General features: G+C 37.6%; 1 protein-coding gene across 1 annotated transcript in view; it reads left to right on the forward strand.

The window, feature by feature from the left end:
• Nucleotides 1-16115, forward strand: part of LOC146799058 (alpha-1-antitrypsin-like protein CM55-ST) — a 47712-nt gene extending 31597 nt beyond the window's left edge. The window contains exons 4-5 of the mRNA XM_085626464.1: nt 1665-1812; nt 15859-16115. Coding sequence (XP_085482590.1) covers nt 1665-1812; nt 15859-16050 — 340 coding nt within the window. The 3' untranslated portion in view covers nt 16051-16115. The remainder of the gene's footprint in view (nt 1-1664; nt 1813-15858) is intronic.
• Nucleotides 16116-21226: the final 5111 nt, after the last annotated feature.

The raw sequence follows: 21226 nt of genomic DNA on the forward strand, positions 1-21226 counted from the left end.
GAGTTACAATGCACATGGACAAACCCAGCAGCATCAGCCCTAAAAATAGGGGTGATCATGCAAAAATAGGCATTTTCTTACAAAGACTATTCACAATTGCATTTTGTCATATATGTAGTAGGTTTACTATATTTCTACATACTACAGAAAGCTAGTCACTAACCTATGGGCAGAGAACTCTGCCTCGCCCATATTTTCTGTGCAGAGGTGTCCATCGCAGGGGCAGTGGTATGTGGTAGTAATAAATGTAGAAGGAACAGGAGAAAATGGCTGAAAATCAGAAATACTTACTACAAAATGGGTGTGATTTAGAGAAATGTAAGGTGGGGGCTTAGGGAGGGATAGGGTACTACAAACATACACCTACAAAAGCATGAGACCCTTACTATTCACAAACTTCACTATGTATAGATATATTAGTTGGTTTAACATATTTTTAACAAATGTTAAAAGAATTAAGAGGAATTTAAAAGAATTCAAAACATAACAATGAACATGTTACTGTGTGTTGGATACAATTAACATATTTTCATTATTGTTTATTTAATACACATTCCATTTAATGAGTTAATGTACTGTAAGAATGTATTCTGTTACTTTCAGGTCTCTGAGTATTTTAAATTAATTCACATTTATATAACATATTAAAACAGTTGTATTCATTTTGTTTCCTGACTATTAAACTTTAGTAACTTTCCCTTAAAATGATTTTCTGCTATCACCCTTCCTTGCCTGTCAGGAGCTGCTAGATTATGGTGAGGAGATATCAGGATGGTGGTGGTCACCAGTTTGGTGGTGTTTGTGCTGACGTGCTGATGTTCCTGTTTGCACCTGGTGGTATTACTGAGTTGCCTGCTGGGAATTCTGCATGCAAATCACTCTGAACCTGGGAAATATTCAGGAATTCTCTCACCAGAACCACACATTCTTTTGGTATTGACATGAGAATCCCCACAATTCTCCATTATCTGGGTGCCCCAAAAGCATTGGGATTTCCATTTGTTTAACAATGCATGAAGAGTTGACAACCACATATGCAGGATTCCTCTTTTTTATGAATTGCATGCACACCACTGTGAAAGCAATGTTTTGGGTTACATTTGTGCCTGGCTGCCGAGCCCAATAGGAGCCGTCCTCTCCCTGGAGACAAGGACATTTCTAGTTTGGGATTGAGGAAGCTTCAGGAGTTTTACTCAGCTGTGGAAAGGGGCAAATAGATCTGTGAGCTAGAAATGCCCCACATCCACCCTAGCATCATCTACCTACCCAGACAGGCCATCTTAGAACTAGTTGAAATAATCTGCCATAGATCCTGACATGGTGGGACTTTTGTGTGTCAATCATGTTGGAGAAAACAGGCACAGTGCTATCTCTTCAGTGGGATCCCTGTCTCCACCACTGCCTGGAAATTTGTAGCCAAGTAGCGGGTAGTGAACTTTAACAGAGGACTATATCATCTTCACTTACTAAAATTTAGATCAAGTGCAAAGTATCATTAAAATATCATTACATTTGCAGCATATTTGTGAGTGATAAAAAATATTTTCAGATTGCAGCCTGTCATGTTTTTTGGCTACTTTATAGTCTTGTCAAAGAAGAACGCTATGATAAGGATTATGTGAAACAAAAAAGACAGATGTGCCATGTGTTTGTTTTTCGTGCAGGGTTGTTAATTTGTATGTTCCAAAAATCTCAATCTCAGTGGCCACTGACCTGGTCGAGACGCTTAAGGAAATTGGAATCAAAGATGTTTTCATGGATAATGCTGATCTCTCTGGAATTACTGGAAGTCGTGGCCTTAAAGTATCACAAGTAAGATTATTAAGTAATGTTTAATTCACCATAGAGTTGAAAGAATCTCTGTTCTACCTTTCCATGATATAGCCTACAAGAGGATTTGCACCAAGCACAGAGGAAAAACCCTGTGGACTTTGCCAAATTCTGCTGGGCACATTTACTATAAACACGTATTGACAACAGTTTGACTTTTGCACTTTTTATGTAGACACACACACACTCACGCACACACACACACAAACACTATATTAATGAGTATCAATGACCCCAGGCAATATTCATTCTCAATGCCCCCTAACAGTTATCAGCCTCTATGGCCCATTAATAGTATAGAATATCAATTGAATCAAGCAATAATTGATATAAAAGTATTTGGAAGTAATGAGCATTAGTGGGTGAAGGCAGGAATGGTCATCAACAGCCCCAGTGAGTCATAGCACCAGGTGATAATGCACATCAATTGTCTTTGGCAGTGATAAACATTCAATTGCTTCAACAATGAACCTCAAAGACCCCTGCAGTAAGGAGCATCATTGGCTTACTAAAGCAATGATCGGCAATGGCCTCTTACAGTAATGAATATAAATGGTCCCTGGTATTTTTTGTTCCCCAAAAACTTCTCGTGTTGGCTATTTGTGCATCCTTTGTACCGGTTTTTCTGTGCCATTATTGCAGTTCCAGAATTTTGGCTGATATCTTAATTTTATTCTGTGTAGGTAGTATGGGGTCCAGAATGTCCTGTGTATTAACATGCATTTAGTCTATGCTAATGATGAAGTGATTTTAGTTTTAAACAGAGAGCTCCAGATTCTCATTAATTGCAGAAGCTCTGCAGCTCCCTGTTTAAAAATAAAATCACCCTATCATTGCAAGCAAGATTTATTCATAGTGCAGTAATCTTTCCATTCAAGCTGCCCTTAGTAGTAGTTTTAGGAGTTTTGTAGCTTTGTGACATAGGAAAGTGTATGTTTTGGAAATTGCATGCCGTCCTTTGTATAGATAGGTGGTAAATTTAACAATGGGTAGATCAGAGTATAAAGATGATAGCTTAGCAAAGGAGGCTGAATGGAGTTGTTTAGGGAGAATATTCTGGAGGTTTTCAAAAGTTAAAGGTTCTTTTGGAAAGCCAAGGTTTATAACCAAGAGAATGCTTTTTAACATCCATTTATCCCAATCAAGCCCTAAATTTAGATTGTTTTATTTCACCTAATTGGATCAAAGTTGATATTTCTTATTTTACATCTGGATATTTTTCTGTGATAGCTTGGATATTTTTGGAGCGAGCCAGAGTAATTTTATAGATCGTCATACGAGAATTAATTGAAGCTTTGTATGTTAGAATGTTCAGTTGTTCACAATGGCAGGTGATATGATTTAAATGAGGTAATACATCGTGTCCTCTGTTTAAACAGGAAGGCTGACTGATAGTCTTTAACATTTCTCAGGTTTATTCCTCCTTGTTTTTTGGGAAGTCTACGGGCCATATTAGCAAGGGCAGTATCGCCGCTTTAGCGGCACTTTTTGCCGATAAAGCGGTGATATTTTTATCGCCCTATTAGCAAGCTGTCGCTAACAACTGTTAGCAACAGCTTAGTGGCGATAGCGGGCGTTTTTTTACCGCTTTGTATGTCAGTGAATGTAGCGATAATGACATGCAAAGTGGGCGTTCCTCAATAAAAGTAATAGAAAGAAGACGCTAACACAACTTCTCCCTATTAGCAATGCCCACAAAGCGATAAAAAAACTTGCGCTAACCGTGATTATTGCTGGATTTTAACACCTGCTAAAATCCTGACTTAGTCATTGTTTTCTATGGGAGGTGGATTCTACGGCTGAATCCTCACCTGCCTATTAGCGACCTTTTACTTAGCGATGGGAATTCATCGCTGGTATTCCCGCTTTATTAATGGAGAATCACCGCTATCGCTGGTTTATTATCGCCTTGGAGATAAACGTTGATAATAACACGTTATCTCCGCGATCTAAACCAGCGATAGCCGGCGATAAAAGATACAGTGCTAAGCGCGCTTTGCGATGATTATCACAAGTCCTTGCTAATATGGCACTACATTTTTAAGGCAGTTTCATGGGCGTTTAATTTTCCAGATGAAAGAGATTTACTATTTTGGCCAATTTGAGGAACAATTAATTGAAAAGTAGAGAATGGATTGCGCTCATAAGATAATTTACCATAGGCGTTATCCTTATATTTGCGTAAAGTTATGAGTCAAAAACTCCTCCTTGATTTAGTTTGAAAAGAAGATAATCAGAGTAATTTAATAAGTACAAATTATTATTATATTTGTTCAGACATAGAGGTTCTGTTTCAAGTGATCCAAACATTCAAATTATATCCTGTATTATTTTGTAATTTCTTTCTTCACATTTCAAGCGAAGTGAACAGTCATATTTAGAGCAAAGTGAACAGCCGACACGTGTTTCACCCAATTAGTGGGAAGAACAGCGTTTGGGATTACCCCGGGACTACGATTCTCGTAAAAATATTTGATCTGTTGTATTGTGCAGCATTTCTGAAAAATGAAACGTGAAGCTAATATGCTGTGTCACATCCTTAAATAATAAGGCTTGAAAAAGCCCTGGCCCGATTTTGAGCCATTGGGTGAAACACGTGTCGGCTGTTCACTTCGCTCTAAATATGACTGTTCACTTTGCTTGAAATGTGAAGAAAGAAATAACAAAATAACAAAATAATACAGGATATAATTTGAATGTTTGGATCACTTGAAACAGAACCTCTGAACAAATAAAATAATAATTTGTACTTATTAAATTACTCTGATTATCTTCATTTCAAACTAAATCAAGGAGGAGGTTTTGTCTCATAACTTTACGCATGCACTTTTTCTGAGACCATAGAGGTCCAGTGTCTCGAGTCAATCTCCGTAAGAAATAAGCTACATATAAATTGGGCAATCTCCTCTGGAACTGGGATCCCTGGACATTGGCATCTCTGCATCGTTATCCTTATATTTATAGTATTCCCTCTTCCCCACCAGAAGAGATATTTGTGTAACCAACCTTCCCTCTAATCAGATATTTTGTTTAGTGTTTTCTTGTCATTGTGTTTAATGTATTCTTATATATTGTCATTGGAGTCAATGTCTAGATAGTATTCAAAGATCTCATCTCAGATGTATCCTTGTTTGAGGTGTAGCTAGACATGGTTGAGTAGGAGTCCTTTGTCTCTGTTAAGGTTTGTATGGATGTATCAGCGTTTTTACAACTATAAGGGCACTGTCAGCATATGCTGCTGCTTTGACTGTGAGGACTTTAAATTCCATATATAGCAGTAGCTTGATCAATAATAAAAACAAAGCAGAAAAACGGTAGCAGCCCTCTCTAGCTTCTTGTTTCAGAATAAGGTAGTCTGATATCACTCCCCTTGTTCTCCCTCTGTTATGGATAAGTGTAAAGACTCTACACCATTTTAATGAAGTTGTCTACTAATTTAATTTTGTGTTGAACCACCATTAGAAAATAGTATGGTGTCTAGCCCTAATGCCTCTGCTGGTGAGTTTTCCTGTTTTGCCTCTTAAATGAATTGACAGAAAAGTATTTTGTTATCACTGGAAAGGTGATTCTCCAGAAAGGCTACTTCTGTGGGTCCTATTAGCTTTGATAATATATTTTGTAGCCTATTTGCCAAGATCTTACCTTACATTTTGCAATCTATGTTTATTAGTGATATAAGCCTTTAATTTTTCGTATGCATTAAATTTTTACCTTCTGTGGGCAAGACCTCAATGAGAGGATGCCCATGATTTCTTCAATAATTGAAAAATGATGGAATAGATATATTAGTGACCTTTGCAAAACGGGCCAGGAAATTTTATAAAAGTGTAAGGTCACTGCATAAGGATAGGGAGCCTTCCCTCTTTTTACCTTCCCTTGGTTTCATTAGTGCACTAAGTAATTGTCCCTCAAGTTCTGGTTAAAGCTGAGGTTCAAATTGGATACATTTTGTTTTCAAACCTCTAGTTTTATTCCTTTGTTGTCTGACTAGAGTTTGGTACAGAATACTTTGAAGATCTAAGTTACTGTTTCCAATTTAGGGGCTCATTACGATGTTGGGTGGAAAGCCTCCGCCCTACAGTTGGAATCTTCATGACCGCCCTGGAGCCCTTCCGACCGACTCAGTCGGTTTACATCCAACCACCCAATTATGATGTATTTAAACCAGTCGATCATTCTGACTTGGTTCCGCTCAACTCGCGGAGTATTCCTGGCTCTCGGGAACTGCACTGTAACCTCCTATGGACAGCATTTACGCTGTCGGGATTACAATGTTGGTTTCTAACAGCCTTTGGAAAGTGACTTTGGGGTCCCTTGCCCCCATGGCCTATGGTTGGGGGCTGAGGGTGCCTAAGGTACCCCCCTGTGAAACCCTACACGTGTGGCAGGCACCAAGGGATGCCTGCTACAGGGTGCAGTGTTTTCCACACACACTCTATTTCCCCATAGGAGCTTGTGTTATGGCCGGTTCTCAAGCGTAACATGAGCTCCCATGGGAAACAATAGGAATCCAATAAACAGTGTTCGGTCACATCGTAATCCGGTGGTTGGAACCGTCGACCACAAGTCGGTCAGTCCCAAATCCAAGATGGCGTCGGCTGACATTGTAATGAGCCCCTTATTGTGGATTACACCGTTAGCATCTTTGATGGAGGGAATATTTAATATGTTGTGCTTAAAATTCAGATACAAAGCAGGTATCATCCCCACTCTTTATGCTTCAAAGAGTTTAGTACCCTGTTGTTTGCTGACCCAGATTCCTGCTCTAGTACTTAGGACCTGATGTAGAGTTTGGGGGACTAAGTAGTGTCTCTTGGGAAGGCAGAGTACATTACCTTGGCCACCCTGAGGTTACTTTGCCCTCCCACTTTAGGGATTACCTCTGGCCCTGTGGTCCTCTCTTTACATTAAAAGAAACCACCATCATGGAAGTTCCTTTCAATATACTAACAGTTTGGTGAACAGCCACCATTGGATTCGACCGAAAATTGGGAGTTTGTTTTGAAAACCAAAAAACTAACGACCCCCAAACCCATGGAGATTTCTTCCAAGATGTGGTGGCAACTATTGCTTTCTCCTGTGCCTCTTTGTCACAGGCAAAGAGGTGGTTCAGTTGCATGATATCAAAAAACAAATATTGTGATAGATAGATATGGTGTAAAAAATATCGATCACAAAAATATAGTTTTCCCATGCATATACTGGTAAGTACAATAATATTTTTTTTAAATATTGTTTTAGACTCCTACCGAAAACCTATTTACAAAAATATTGTTTCTAATATATATAGTTAATATAGTAAATATTAAATATTTTAACATGTAACATTAATATAATGTAAATTAAATATGTTCAAATATTATTTAAAAATATATATATAAATATATACTTATTTAGACAAACAAACACACATATATATGTATGTATGTATGTTTATATAAATCTCACAAGGAGGGACAGGGGCTTGGGAGGTCCAGCATGCAGGTCCCATGCAGTTATTGTGAAGCAAAAAGAGTATGCTGTTCCTATTTAGAAAGGGGGGAAAATGGGAGGGAAGAGAGAGGGAGATAAAGGCCTGGGTTGCAGGCAGGGAATTGTATGTTAGTTATGGACAGGTACTAGGTAAGAGGATGCTTGATTGCAAAGGGATAGCTCTAATAAGGATCAAGGGCCATGCTTCATCGTAGGGCAGCTCCTCGTTGGGCCGGCACTGCAATGCCCAATGGGCCCCGCACGGGGCTCTTTGCCGGAGGTCTTCTCGGTTTGCCATCGTGAAGTGAAAACATCATCTGGAAAGTCATGAACTGGAGAGGGAAAAATTATACCTGCTTCAGTTTTAAAGAATGTGTGAGTTGTGCAGGGGGTTGACATGTTTCATGCCCTATAAAGTCCGAACGGACCTAGGCATTTCTTCAGGACCTAAGTATACTCATCTACTCCTAGGGGACAGCATGTACTGTGTAATGAAAAAGGAAGTCACGTCCCCCAAAATCTGGACTCAACTGTAGTCCTATTAGGTCATGAAAACAAGAGGTGAATTTTGTATCTTCTGGAAAAAGTGCACCTAAATAGAGGGGTTGATCAGCCCCAACTGAGACATGCCGGGCTGCTCGCTGGTGTTGCGAGAGAGACCAAACTTAGTCAGAGTGTCTGCTAACACGGGACCTACCCATGTCTGTTATGTCCCGTTTCTTCCACCTCTCCCAAATAGGAACAGTGTACTCTATATGTTTATATACACATATATACTGTAAAACTATTACTAAAATATTCATTTTGATTTATATTATGATTTTTATTTTTTTTATTTACTAATTTAACAATTATATATATATATATATATATATATATATACACACACACACAGAAAATGAAAAAGGCAACAATTAAACTGGAAGAAATTAAAAACATTTCCCAATTTAATTATACATTAAAAAGTAAACAATATAAAAAATTAACTTTGCTAAAAATATCCTAAAAACTACAAATATATCTATATATAACAAATATCAAAATAAATACACAAACACATAATAATAATATATATTTAAATAATATTAACAAAACTATTAAACTCTAGGAATAATAAAAATACTATTCCCATTCTAGTCTGTGCAACAGTAGGGAAAGCGTTGGACTGAAGAGGGGTATAATGTACCTTCTTCACTCAAGAGTATGTGCAACAGTAGGGAAAGCGTTGTACTCTGGAGGATTACAATTTACTATTCCCACTCCAGTCAGTGCAACTTTAGGAAAAGCGTTGTACTTGGGAGGGGGAAAATGTACTATTCCCACTCCAGATGGTGCAACAGTAGGGAAGGTATTTCACTTCAAACACATACCACATTATTACAGTTATTATATATACAACCATTAATATAAAAATTATATATATATACTGTAATTATGGCTAATTTTGCACATGTGAGGAGTGGTATTGTTTACAAACTACATATTGCGGAATTTTGCACATGATGAAAGTATTAAGTATCATTGTTTCTGTATTTATACTGTAACTATTGCGAAATGTGCACATGTGAGGAGTGGTAATGTTTATAAACTACATATAGCGGAATTATGCAGATGATGAAAATGTTAAGTATCATTGTTATACTGATCCTAACAATACTGTATAGAAAACAAACGGACAGTCTGTTTTCTGTTCCTGTTAGCACTTGGCACTTTAAATTTCAGGGGAATTATGGGTATGTCATGTGATCAAGGCATCTAGGGGCTGAAACGCGTCATGGCGGCTGAGCACGTTTGGCAGGGGATCGTGAAAAAAATGTTTTATGGATATATATATATACATATATATATATTATATCATATATATATACATATATTCACATACATTTAAAAAACATTTAAACAATTTACATAATTATAGATTTTAATAATTAATATCAATTATAAAATGCTATTGATTGGTTTTTTAATTAAATGCACACATACCAAGCAGCCCACATTTAGAATATAATTTAAAAAAAATCATAACACAACATATTACATGTTAAATAATATAATTAATAAAAAATGAATAATTAATTAATTATGACTTAGATAACTCCTCGTCCGATTCTTCTAAAAACATAGCAAGACACATCTATTATATAACGTTAAAAAAATATGTATTAAACAGTTTGCATAATTATCAATAAATTACATATTTTGTTTAAAATTAATAATTTATAGATATCTAATATTTACTTAATTAACTTCCCACCCTATACCCCTACAAACCCAACAATCAGCACCTAAAATATAACTTAAAAAGAAAAAAGACAATTTGCATAATTAATTGTCAATTAGATAATTGATAATACATTAATTATTAATTAGTTATACTTAAGTAGCTTCCCACCATGCATGCCTGAAAACCTCACAACTACTATTAACAATTAAATTACAATTATAAATAACTTTAAATTACAAATTATGTTTAAAAACATTAACAACAATTATACAAACAATATATAACATATACAATTAAAATATTATTAAAAACACATACATCCAATAAAATTATTTTTTACAATTATAATAATTATAATATTGATAACGATAACGAGCCGGAGTCCTGCAGTCCGACCGAGCGAGTTAGATGCGGCCGTATGCTGCCAGACTCGGTTCGGTCGGACTCCCATAGAAGTCAATGGGAGCCGGTTGTACGATGCGTACATGGGCTCCCATTGACTGAATGGGTATGTCTCACGCAAGAGCGCCCCCTACAGTGGGTAAGCGTCGGTGCCATCTGCACCGTACATGCCTGTGTTGGGGGATCCTTGGGTCTCCCCCTGTGTCTGAGTCGTAGGGCTGCGGGTGACAGGGGCTCTGACGCGGACCCCCAAAGGCAACCACCCGGACGTTTTGCGAACCGGACACTCCGGCTCGTACAGGCTGTCCGATGCGTGCATCGTACTGGCTTGGTCGTTAATCGCATCCATTGCACGCCAGGGTTAGCTTCCGACCGAGACGTACGAAGCGATTCAAACCCGGAAACGACTTGGTCGGTGAATTTCACGTAGCTCGCATCCTACTTGCCCGCTCGTACAGCTATACGAATCGGGCGGAAAACACGCGTACGGCTTATAATTTTTCCGGCCGGATCGTGTTCGGTGCCCTTCCGACCCAGATCGGAATCGGCCCCTAAGTGTGTTATTTCATTTGATAGATTTTCCAGGGTACTGTTTGTGATTTTTTTCAAATTTGACCTTGTGTTCATTAAATTACCTCTTATTGGGGCCTGATGGCCCTCCTAAATAAGATTTGATGAAGTAGCATTGTTAGATTTATTTTTCAGAATGTTCTCTGAATTTTTAAGGATTTTTGCATTAGTCACCACATTTTATTTTCTGAACAGGAAAAGCTCCAGGTGATAGATAGGAATATACATGACTGATCTGAAGCTAATCCCGGTTCAGTTCTTGCATTGTCAATAGCATATAAGGGTCTAATTATGAGCCTGCCTGTCCACGGACTGTCAGATTCATGGGGGCGTGGCAGTGCACTATTAAACTTAGAGCAGTCATACCGTCATTGCCGCACCTCAGCCACCGGAGAACCACCATTCCCTGGCATTGTTGCCGTGGTCAGGCGGCTGAAATATGCTTGGTGGGACCGCCACGGTCCCTCCAAGCATATTAGAAGTTTCCTCTCCATCACGGTTTCATGGTGGTTTCTCCTCCATAAAAACCGCGGCAGAGAGGAAACAAAGGGACCCCACAGGGCCCCCTTGTGCCTCTGCACCATAGACTGCATGCAGGTGGGGCACAACATGTGCCACCATGTGTATGCACCCCAGTTCCTGCACGGCGTGGGCTTTACAATCCTTGCCGTGCAGGAACTCTTTTTGGGGTTCACATTGTGGTGCCCATTTGAGAACATCAAAAAAAGCCCGCCAGTCACAAGAAATACTAATAATCTGGCGAGTGGCCTGACCACGGGTTTGGCGGTGCGGCGGTGGGCAGACCCAGGGCTGCAGCGCCAAACTCATAATCAGGCCCTAAGTTGTTTCAATGCAATCAATTCTTGAGAAAGATTGGAGGGGGAGAGAAAAATCAGTGGTCTTTAGTGTGGGGATGCCATATCCTCCATTTTTCTTTTAAGTTATATTTTGTGCAAAGATTGTGTATGCTTTTAAATGCTTTAGGGAGTTGGTATTTTCAATTTGATGATCTGTCTAAAGTGTAATCCATTGGTAAACTGAAATAATTCTCCTTACAGTAGAAAGTATCTTCTGTAATCAAGCACATTTTATTACTTAGATTTGTCCAGAAATGAAAGTTATCTACATTTGAAGTCATGTATTAATTACTTAAGTTTTCAGCCATTTTGTTTAACTTGCAGACACTACATCTCCCTTCTTTATCATTTGCTTTCATGTAATTTCATGACATTTTGGCAAAATTATGCGAAAATACACTAAAGTACTCAAAATGTAAATCTGTCTCGTAGCACTTCTAGTGCAAATTGAGTCTTTGCGGCCAGTTGTGACAAGGGTTGCATTATATGCTAAAAAATATTGCAAAACAACAAAAACATCTGCCACTCATGTTCTGTTGTTCCCATGTTTGTGGTACATTTGTACACAAATGGCATGCTTGCAGTACATTTATGCTGTGAGTGAATGACATGTAATTACTTAAAGTGACGTAATGATATAATTTCAGCATTTCATCTAACAAGCATGCCATAAAATACACAAATTACACTAGTGTAACTCAAATTTCACCAGACCTTGTGCTCACATTGAACTTAGTGTTTTTAAAGTATCAATATGCAGGTGGACTGATGCATATGTGAGGTCAGGCGATGTACACATTCCAAAAGAATTAGAATAAATTGAAGAAATAGGAGAGGAAAGAAAATTAAAGATTACAAAATAAAATAAAGAACATTTTAATTTGAAAATTTAGATAACCATTGTAACTCAAGAACTCACCCCCCCCCCCCCCCCCCGCACCAACCTCCTCTCTTCTTAATTGATTTGATATGGATTTAAAGAGGAAACTGGGATATCACTCTATGGCTAATGGTCAAATGTGTCAAAAATGCACAGATTGTTATCATTAAGAAGATACACATTTGAATCAATATATAACATTCCATTAACCATTATTAACCATGTAATCAGCATTCTATTAGGCTGTTAATGCAGTAGAAAAGTGAGGATAATGTAATAGAAGAAAATCAGTGGTGTCTGGTGAGTAGAAATAGCGCTGCTTGGGTTCATAAGCACTTTTAGTTATTCCTAACCTTAAGTTTGTTATACCTCAACTTTCAAACATATTATCTTTATCCCTCCACACAAGGTATGGGAGAATATGTGCGGCAGAAGTGAAACAGTTAAGATGTTTTTTAATCCCTCTTAGTTTAATGATGAATGTAGAATTCAGGTTTGCACATGTGTGGTATTTATGGAATCATGTCTGAGGTCAGCAAAGTAGGGCAACTCTATTCTAGAGATGTGTCAATACCATGGATTCCGTAGTCGAGGTGTGGGTGTTTATTGTAAATTTGGTTGACTGAATGCACAGCTAAATATAAGTTTATGTACCTAAATCAAATCTACCTGTGCCTGTAAGCTGTGTGGCTCATGACCGCTTTGAAGAATATTATGAGTCCTTCAGTGTATAATATTAACAGTCGTAAGAACATATGCATTATATAAAATTGTTCTAAATCAACAATAGTAAAGCAGAATACACATTACTGAACCATTTTGTTCTTGCTTTTCAGTTCTGCTGAGCACATGTATTATTTAGAATGAATGTATCTGTCAGAATTATATTCAAGTCATTCGCTGGATATACATGTGCTGGTGGTTAGGTTTCAGTGGCAGAATTTTTCTGTGAAGTTATCGCCAATTTAAATTCTTCCAAGTCGTCCCAAAAGTCGTTCAGATCCTTATGGTCAAGGAAGGGGCGATTTCAGAGGAGTCCTGAGAGATACTTATTCTCAAACTTTCCTAGCTGAAATGATTGGTTCATTTCACGAAGACTCAAATTGTATCTGAATGTTCATATCTGTGAGACTCACAAATTATTGGTCTGGGATTTTTCATGAAATATACTTTTTATGAGAGAACACAAAGTGCACTTTTAGTTTCAAGCTCCCTTTTAAAGTCTATGCCTTTCATTTTGAGTAACTTGCTTTCTGGGAAGTTAATACATGAACTTGCAATGTCTTCTCCTCACTATGGATGCCAAAAAATCTTAGGTTCCATTTTCATTTATTTCCCCCAGTTCAGTGACCTAGTTTTGGATGGTGAGAATTTGTACCTTGATAGCTTCTAGCACTTTCTTCAATTTTTTCAGTGTTTTCCAAGTTAATGATTATGTGCCTCTGTTTGAGATGTGGTTCATGTCATTCTGTATAGCTGATATTTTTGTTTGCATAAAATCTCTTTTTTGGTTGACTTAGAAAGACTGTAAACTTCAGCAAGATTTTGAAATCTTACTTCCAGCATACTATTTAGCTCTGATTCGTTCTGGTTCAGTGAGTTTGGAGTTCGATTGCTCAGCTTCACTGCTTTTTAGGCTAGATGTCTACTCTTTGTCCGTCATTGTTCAAATACACCCATCACAAATTTTTGATTCAGGTAATTAGGTCACACTAAAGGATTGTCTAGCCTCTCTGACTCAATTACTTTGTCAGATAAGTTTGTTACAGATAGCTAGTTGATGATTTATGAGATTATTTACAGTGAGTGAGATTGCTCATTTTAAAGCCAGTTCACTGTATACATTTGCTTAAAGTGTCCATTTTTATGTTGTCAACTAGTATTTTTGCATTGTTCAGCTTTATATGATTGGTGTGGATTTTAGGCCTTCTTGTTTTTATACAATGTATGCTGCTTCAAATTGTCAGTGAAATATGCACAGTAAGGATGTGTCCTGCACGTGAAAGAAAGTGGCTGCTTAGCCTAGGAACTCTGACTTTGCATGAAGTATCCAAAGTTTGTTACAACATAGGTATTTATTTAATTACCAAAAACGCAGTAATATGTTACATTTATTTACTGACCAGTTATATATGCATATCATTGATTTCACTGAGTCTATCAGCATGCTTCTCATCGAAAAAGTGCAGGGAAAAAAATATATGTCAAGTGATTGCTCTCTATTTCTGATTAATCCAGTTCTTCCTCTGGCTCATGCAACAGTCTTTGGTGTTTAACTAGATGTGGGCAAAACAAGTGAGTTTTGAGATTTTTTTCTGAAATTAAACAGATCTGTCACAGTCTCAGATTTTTGGGGAGATAGTTTCACAATATGTGGCCATGCCTAAGAAAGTATTTTTCATGGCTAAACTTGTTTTGTATTTTTTGTCTCAAGTCCTTGCTCATTGAATCTCGTTTTCCTCTGGTAACCAATGAAGGAATATTAGTGCTCACAATTTCTCATTCATGATGCAAATCTAGCTGTCAGTTAAATAGTGTTGTTAGTGATAAAGTGGATGCCTGAGGTGCCCCTGAGAGCACAACTTTTTTCTGATTTTGTTAAGAAAAGTTGAGAGGGACAGGCTGTTGTCTAGAATTAATCCGAGAGATTACTTGAGGTGATAGGTTTGTGGAGAAATCATTAAAATTCAGTTCAGCCAGTAATGATGATTCATATTTGCTATGGTGCTTTGGTGGCACCGTAAGTAATCAGGGGCCTCATGTACAAAAGTTTTTAGCATTTACAAATTATCTAATTTAGTAAATGAAAGGACTTGTGAATGCTAAAGCCCTTTTTTAAATATACTAAACCCATTTAATGAATTTTAAAAGGATTTCTGAATCATTAAATGAGCTTAGGAATTGGTATTTTGAAGAAGTGTGCTGAGTGTGTCCCATTCAAACACTGATTCCTTATGGCATACATAATGTTCTGAGACCAAAATCTGTTTGCAAATCCTTTTGCCATCTACACTAGGTAAATTCAAACGGAAATACAAACTTGAATATAACAACAAGAAGATCAGCAATAACACTAATATGAATAGTAATAATAATAATAATAAAAATAATATTAAGCACAGTATAATAATACCAATACTACTCCTACTACTACTACTACTACTACTAATAATATTATGCAATAATAATAGTGGATTGCTTTAAATAGCTCTTCTTACCACAGTTTTGCTATTTATAAGCATTGTAAACTGCATTGCTATGTATTAACACACACACACTAATATTACTCAGTTAATTACCTTCAGAAGACTGAACGTTTTAATTTGCCATCTCAAATTAGTTATTTTGACCTGCAGGTCACATCAGATGTAGAAATCTTATTTTCACACCCCGCATCATTTCAATGCTTGATTATATGCAGATGTTATATGGCTTTCAATTTTGATTTCAGGGGACAAGCAGTTTCTCCCTGATTGTATTGTTTCAAGATGTAATTTCACAACATTTAGCACGTGTTTCAAGAAGGAATATTTAATACCCAGTTAAACTGTGAGATTAAACAAAGCCTGTGAAAACATAGTCTTTGTTAATGACTGTAATGTTTTTTCTCACTTTACTTCCAGGCTGTTCACAAGGCAGCTCTATCCATGGACGAAGAAGGCACAGAAGCAGCAGGGGCCACAGCCATTGGGATTATGCCCATATCATTTGTTTTTCCTACAAAATTCAACTACCCCTTTTTTGTACTGATTCGTCACCATGTAACTAATAGCATCCTTTTCCTCGGAAAAATTGTCAACCCTACTATTATGTGATGAACAATTAAACATGCATATTGCTGCGCATTCCAATTTTCTGAATAAAGTTGAAATACACAGAACGGTCTCTTTGCTTTCCTAAATAGGTGGAAATAATATGTAATTGTTACTTGTGAGAGACTGTTTACCACTCCCTCCATAGTCAGGTTGAATAATATATTCAAGGTAGAGATACATATATATGTATATGTCTATAAATGTATATACTTGCCTTTATGAGATTATGGTAGTCAATATCATGCACTTGAAACATAGGCTCGATGATATGGTCTCACTTAGGGGCTGATTTTAATGTCGGTCGGAGTCGCCTCCGACAAACAACATTTCTGTATGAGAACTGACAGACCATGGGTCAGCGGTTCCACACACCTCATTACGATGCAACTGCAGATGATGCTGTCGCAAACTCCCATTTCTCAATGGGAGATTCTGCGGCAGGCAGAACCCCCCCCCCCGCAGCACAAGCTCCCATTGAGAAATGGGAGTATGTGTGAATCCCTGCACCATAAGGTGCCTGCTACAGAATGCAGGGATTTTCAAGGGGAGCCATAGGTACATTTCAGGGCCACAACTGAAGCTTGCGGAGAGATGGGGGCCCTGCAAGGGGCCCATAAAGGCACTTTCCGACAGCAGTTCCATGAAAGGCCAACATGGAACTGCTGTCGGAAAGTGCCATCATAATCCCGATGTGAGAACCGCCGTCCATTAGGGATTATGAGGCCTTCTGACTGGCGGATAAGCTTCTTGAGCCCATCGTCTGACCAGCATCATCCTAATACGGTGGTCAAAATTCAAACCTACGATGTTGGTCGGAAAGCCTCCAGCCAGCGGTTGGAGGCTTCCGGACCAACATTGAAATCAGGCCCAAAATGTTGTGCAATAGAATAGGTATGTAAAAAGAGTGGCATGAAGTAAATGTTGCAAACTGATTGTCTTAACGTTTTTTCAAGGTATCACATGTTGGTATATTCTGCACATGCAACTATCTGCAAAAGCTGCAATGACAAATTCTTAAAATATGTATTGTTGTTCTACTTTATTTTGGTTCTTTAAACTATAAAAGCATGTTAGGTAAAAAAAATATACAAAACACAATCACTACTTTGTCAATTATGATATCAATTCAAAAGATTATTAATAAAAATACACAATTCAGTGATTACCAGATGTAAATCATTGAACATTATTTTAAAAAGTGCTCGCAAACACAGTCCGTCTCCAATTAAGGTGAATAATACAAGAGCCAGCATAAAATAATTTTTTCTAAAAAAAAAAATATAACAGCAGTCACAATTCCTGTTTAAAAGAGGTAAAATAAACTATGTTGCATATCTGTGAATTAGTGAAATACAGCAAAAGTGCGTATGCATTCAGAACAATGTTCCCACTTTTTTCCTATATATCCACACTATGTAAAGGTATTGGCTAATTCCAAATACATAAAATATGTAGTGATTTTGAGAGGAACTGCATCAAAGAACATCAATCTAAAGGAAAGCAGCCAAAGGTCTAAGAAATTAGAAGAGGGATATAAATTCAACATTCACAGATTACCACATCACACCTCCTCATTACTTTGGTCAGCCAATGCCTTGTTAGAATTAGTTGTTTTCAAGGTTCTTCGTCTTTCTCATTTCAAACACCTGTTTCCCTCCAATGTCTCGAATTTAGAGGTAGGCAAAAAGGTCGCTAGGTAGAAACAAGTCTTCTAACTATGTCAACAGACATTTCACTCACTTTGCTATATTTATACATTTTCAGTAATTAACAGGAGATGTAGCAGTAACACCATTACATCTCCCATTAATTAACAGAAATATTTCCATAGATGAAAATGTACTGGCATGACAATGCAAAAATGACCCTCGACGACAATGCTACCACTGTATGTTAACCCTCTGAATGTGTTCATAATGCTGAAAAAGCTGCAGTCACTAGCACCATATTTACTGTGAATTCACAATCAGAGCAAACAGTTACTATATATCATTTAGTTCATCAAATTTGTTCTGTAGATGGAAATACATTATGAATTTGCCTAGCAACTCTTAAACTGAGTTTGTTGTAGGAAAGATAATTATTGTGTATTATCTATCTCAGGTGCCATTTTTGGAACTGAATGTGCTAAGATTCTCTTCATTGAGTATGATGGATATGTCTTTGTGCAGTATTATGGTAATTTTTGGTGATCCTGAAAAATAAGTTCATTCCGCTGTTATCTAACTTCAAGAAAAGAATGGGAACAGAGTGACAGGAACTGGTCTAAAATCCAACTTTTTATTTCTGAAGTTCCTGAGCTACTGGTACTCAGGAACTTCAGATATGGAATGGGTATATGGAATCTAATGTAGGAAAGAACAGAAACAGGGGGACAACATGTTCATTTGTAATCTGAGGGTGTGGCTTTTGTACCTCGTTGGTGTAGTGAGATGAGCAAGTTCATGAATTGAAAAAGGATGGATTACAAAGTAGACTGCCAGTGCTGGGAACGAGAAGTGTGGAAGGAGAACAGTAAACATGGTGGAGAAGGAAATGAAGAAGATAAGGTGAAATGTCGATTTTTCTGTGAAGTTTTTAAGTAAAAAACTGCAACTCAATTAATCTTCTGGGAACTCTCTGCACAATAAATCCAATCTATAAAATGCATAAGTATATTTCATATGTTGCAGAATGTGTGTAATAATACCCCTCCAAAAGGTTACCCTTTTTTCTTTCACCCATATGTACGAGTACAGGTCTAAGGGCTAAAGGGCATTTTTGGTTGTAACAGGGTATCCTGCACATGCATGTTTGTAGTGTGGACTGGGGGAGGAGAGTCGAGCTCAGATACAATCCTGTTTGACCTGGAAAAGCTCAAAATTGGGGTCAGGAGAGGACAACACAGATCCTGATGCATGGCAGTGACACATCTCTCAAATGTTTAAGGTCCATGCACAAGTAGTTGGTTAGTTCAGGATGTTTCATTGCATTATGGGACTCGCAGTGTTGATTTTCAAATAGAATTACTTTGAAATGCAGAATGCAAAGAAAAAGCATGGTTTGCATGAGCTCCTCACATATGGAAATGAAAATGTAAGATTTTGCAGGCGTTGTGTGAAAGTCTTAAGAATTGTCCATGTAGTACTGACCCATGGTCTCTAAAAGCTCTAGCTGTGAGGGCCTCAAAAAGCATTGACAGATGAAAAGCCTAGCCAGATTTAGATCAGTCTCCCAAACTGCACACATCATGGATGTTCCAGGACAGACGTTGTGTGCAAGGGGAAACTGAGATAGACCTACATGCTGGGAGCTTCTGGCATAAGCTTTTGAGTAGCAAACACCAGAAGCAGGCCTCATTTGCAGGGACTACCACAGACATACAACGTTTCAGGTAGCACCAGGGACAGACCTCGTGCTGGAGGAAATTCTCCATGAGCAGCTGTGTGACATAAATGCATCTCAACCTTCACTGTGTAGGAAGTATGCCAGAGGACGTGACTTTGATATTACATATTAAATGACTCTGTGCACAATTCTGTTTGCTGTCTTACGTTTAAGACACTCAGTGATCAACAGCAGGCATGGATAGGATCTGAAAGCTGCCACGATCTAAATAAAAGGATGAACCATGTAATACTACTGGAGCAGCATAATGTTGGCTCCAGCTTTTCATGATTGGTTAGGCCACATATTTGTTTGCTTACGGCCTCATGTGCATTTACAGATTAACCTAATTTATATGTGTATATATTAATGATTTCCTTCCCATAACAGAAATTGCAGTTCTCATATATATTTACATGTGTGTGGTTTGAATAACACTGTTAACCCTTATGCATTCACGTACGTATTTAAATACTTTGCATCCCTTATATAACAGGAGATGTATCTATTATAATGACAATTTTCATTTATAATGTGACTGTCTATGTATCTGTAATCACACAGATACAACCTGTATTGAAGTGCTTAATATACTGAAATTGGTCAAAGGCCTTAAGCATTTGGATTTCACAATGTTTAACCTTTAATGTGAATGTGTTTCTTCTGGTGCAATGTTTTTGTTTCCTCTGCAGTTGCAGTGATATGACCTAATGCTTCGAGAAAGGCACACTTTATGAATGAGATAGAGATGCTTGAAGAGGGTCCTCTTGGTGAGGACGTTAAGAATAACGAGCAAAGGGAGGACTACTGTCTGTGCAGAATGGGTACATAGGTGGAATCCAAGGTCATTCTGAATATGTGGATCAAAGAAGAGAATTACGAGCATGGCTGCCAAAGAGTATTGTTTGAAGTTGGACAATAGTGAGACCTTTTGATATGAGATTCTAGAGTGCTCTTCATGTCAGTATAACTAAGCAACACTCTTTAGCTTTGTTCAGATTCCTTTCAGGCTAGGAGAGGTACAGATCACTATGTGCAACTGTTGCTGTGTAGCTTTCTCCTATGCAATATGCTTTCCTTGAAGAACGCCTACAGAAGTTCTACTACGCTTACTCTTTTCTACTTTATTGGATTAAAGTAGGGTTTCCACTAGCATTCATTAGTGTATGTTAGTTAAGGAGAATTAGAATCTCTCAGGCATTATAGGCAGGAGGGCCGAAGCGTTCAATCTAACTCAGAAACAGTGTTTCTTATACTTTGTTCTGCGGCCGCAGAATGCCTCATTTGTTTTCTGTGATCGAGGAGAACTTTTGTGAGCCAATTCATCTTTCCATTGGTTATCTTGTATTTCTCAACTATGTTTTTGAGACTGATCTATATTACTTTGGCTCTAAATCTGAAATAAATCCAATCTTAATCCCATTTATTCACTCTGAGCTTCACTGTGTGACCAAAAAAAGGTTGCACTGTAATTGTACATTGAAAGTGTTCCTAGCTCCTTTTGTTCATCAATCACCCAAGAAAGTTCCGTCTCAGGGGGTAAGATAGGAGTCCTAACTCTGATGCGTTATCACATGAAATGTAATCAAGAAACAACAACTGAGTAACTGAGAAAAACTTTCTACGCATGTACAACCCCATCTTACTATCAAAATGCTATTTATTTTTTAAGCTATTCAGTGACACTGAGTCTATATTATGTACCTTGTTGACCACACTGCTGGGTTCATTTTATGTGGACTATAATTTTTACATTTACCAATACTTTAACTCTAAAAGTGCAGGTGATGTCAAGTAGAAACTTTGAGTG

Source organism: Triturus cristatus, chromosome 9 (genome assembly GCF_964204655.1).
Source record: "Triturus cristatus chromosome 9, aTriCri1.1, whole genome shotgun sequence".
Classification (NCBI taxonomy): Eukaryota; Metazoa; Chordata; class Amphibia; order Caudata; family Salamandridae; genus Triturus; species Triturus cristatus.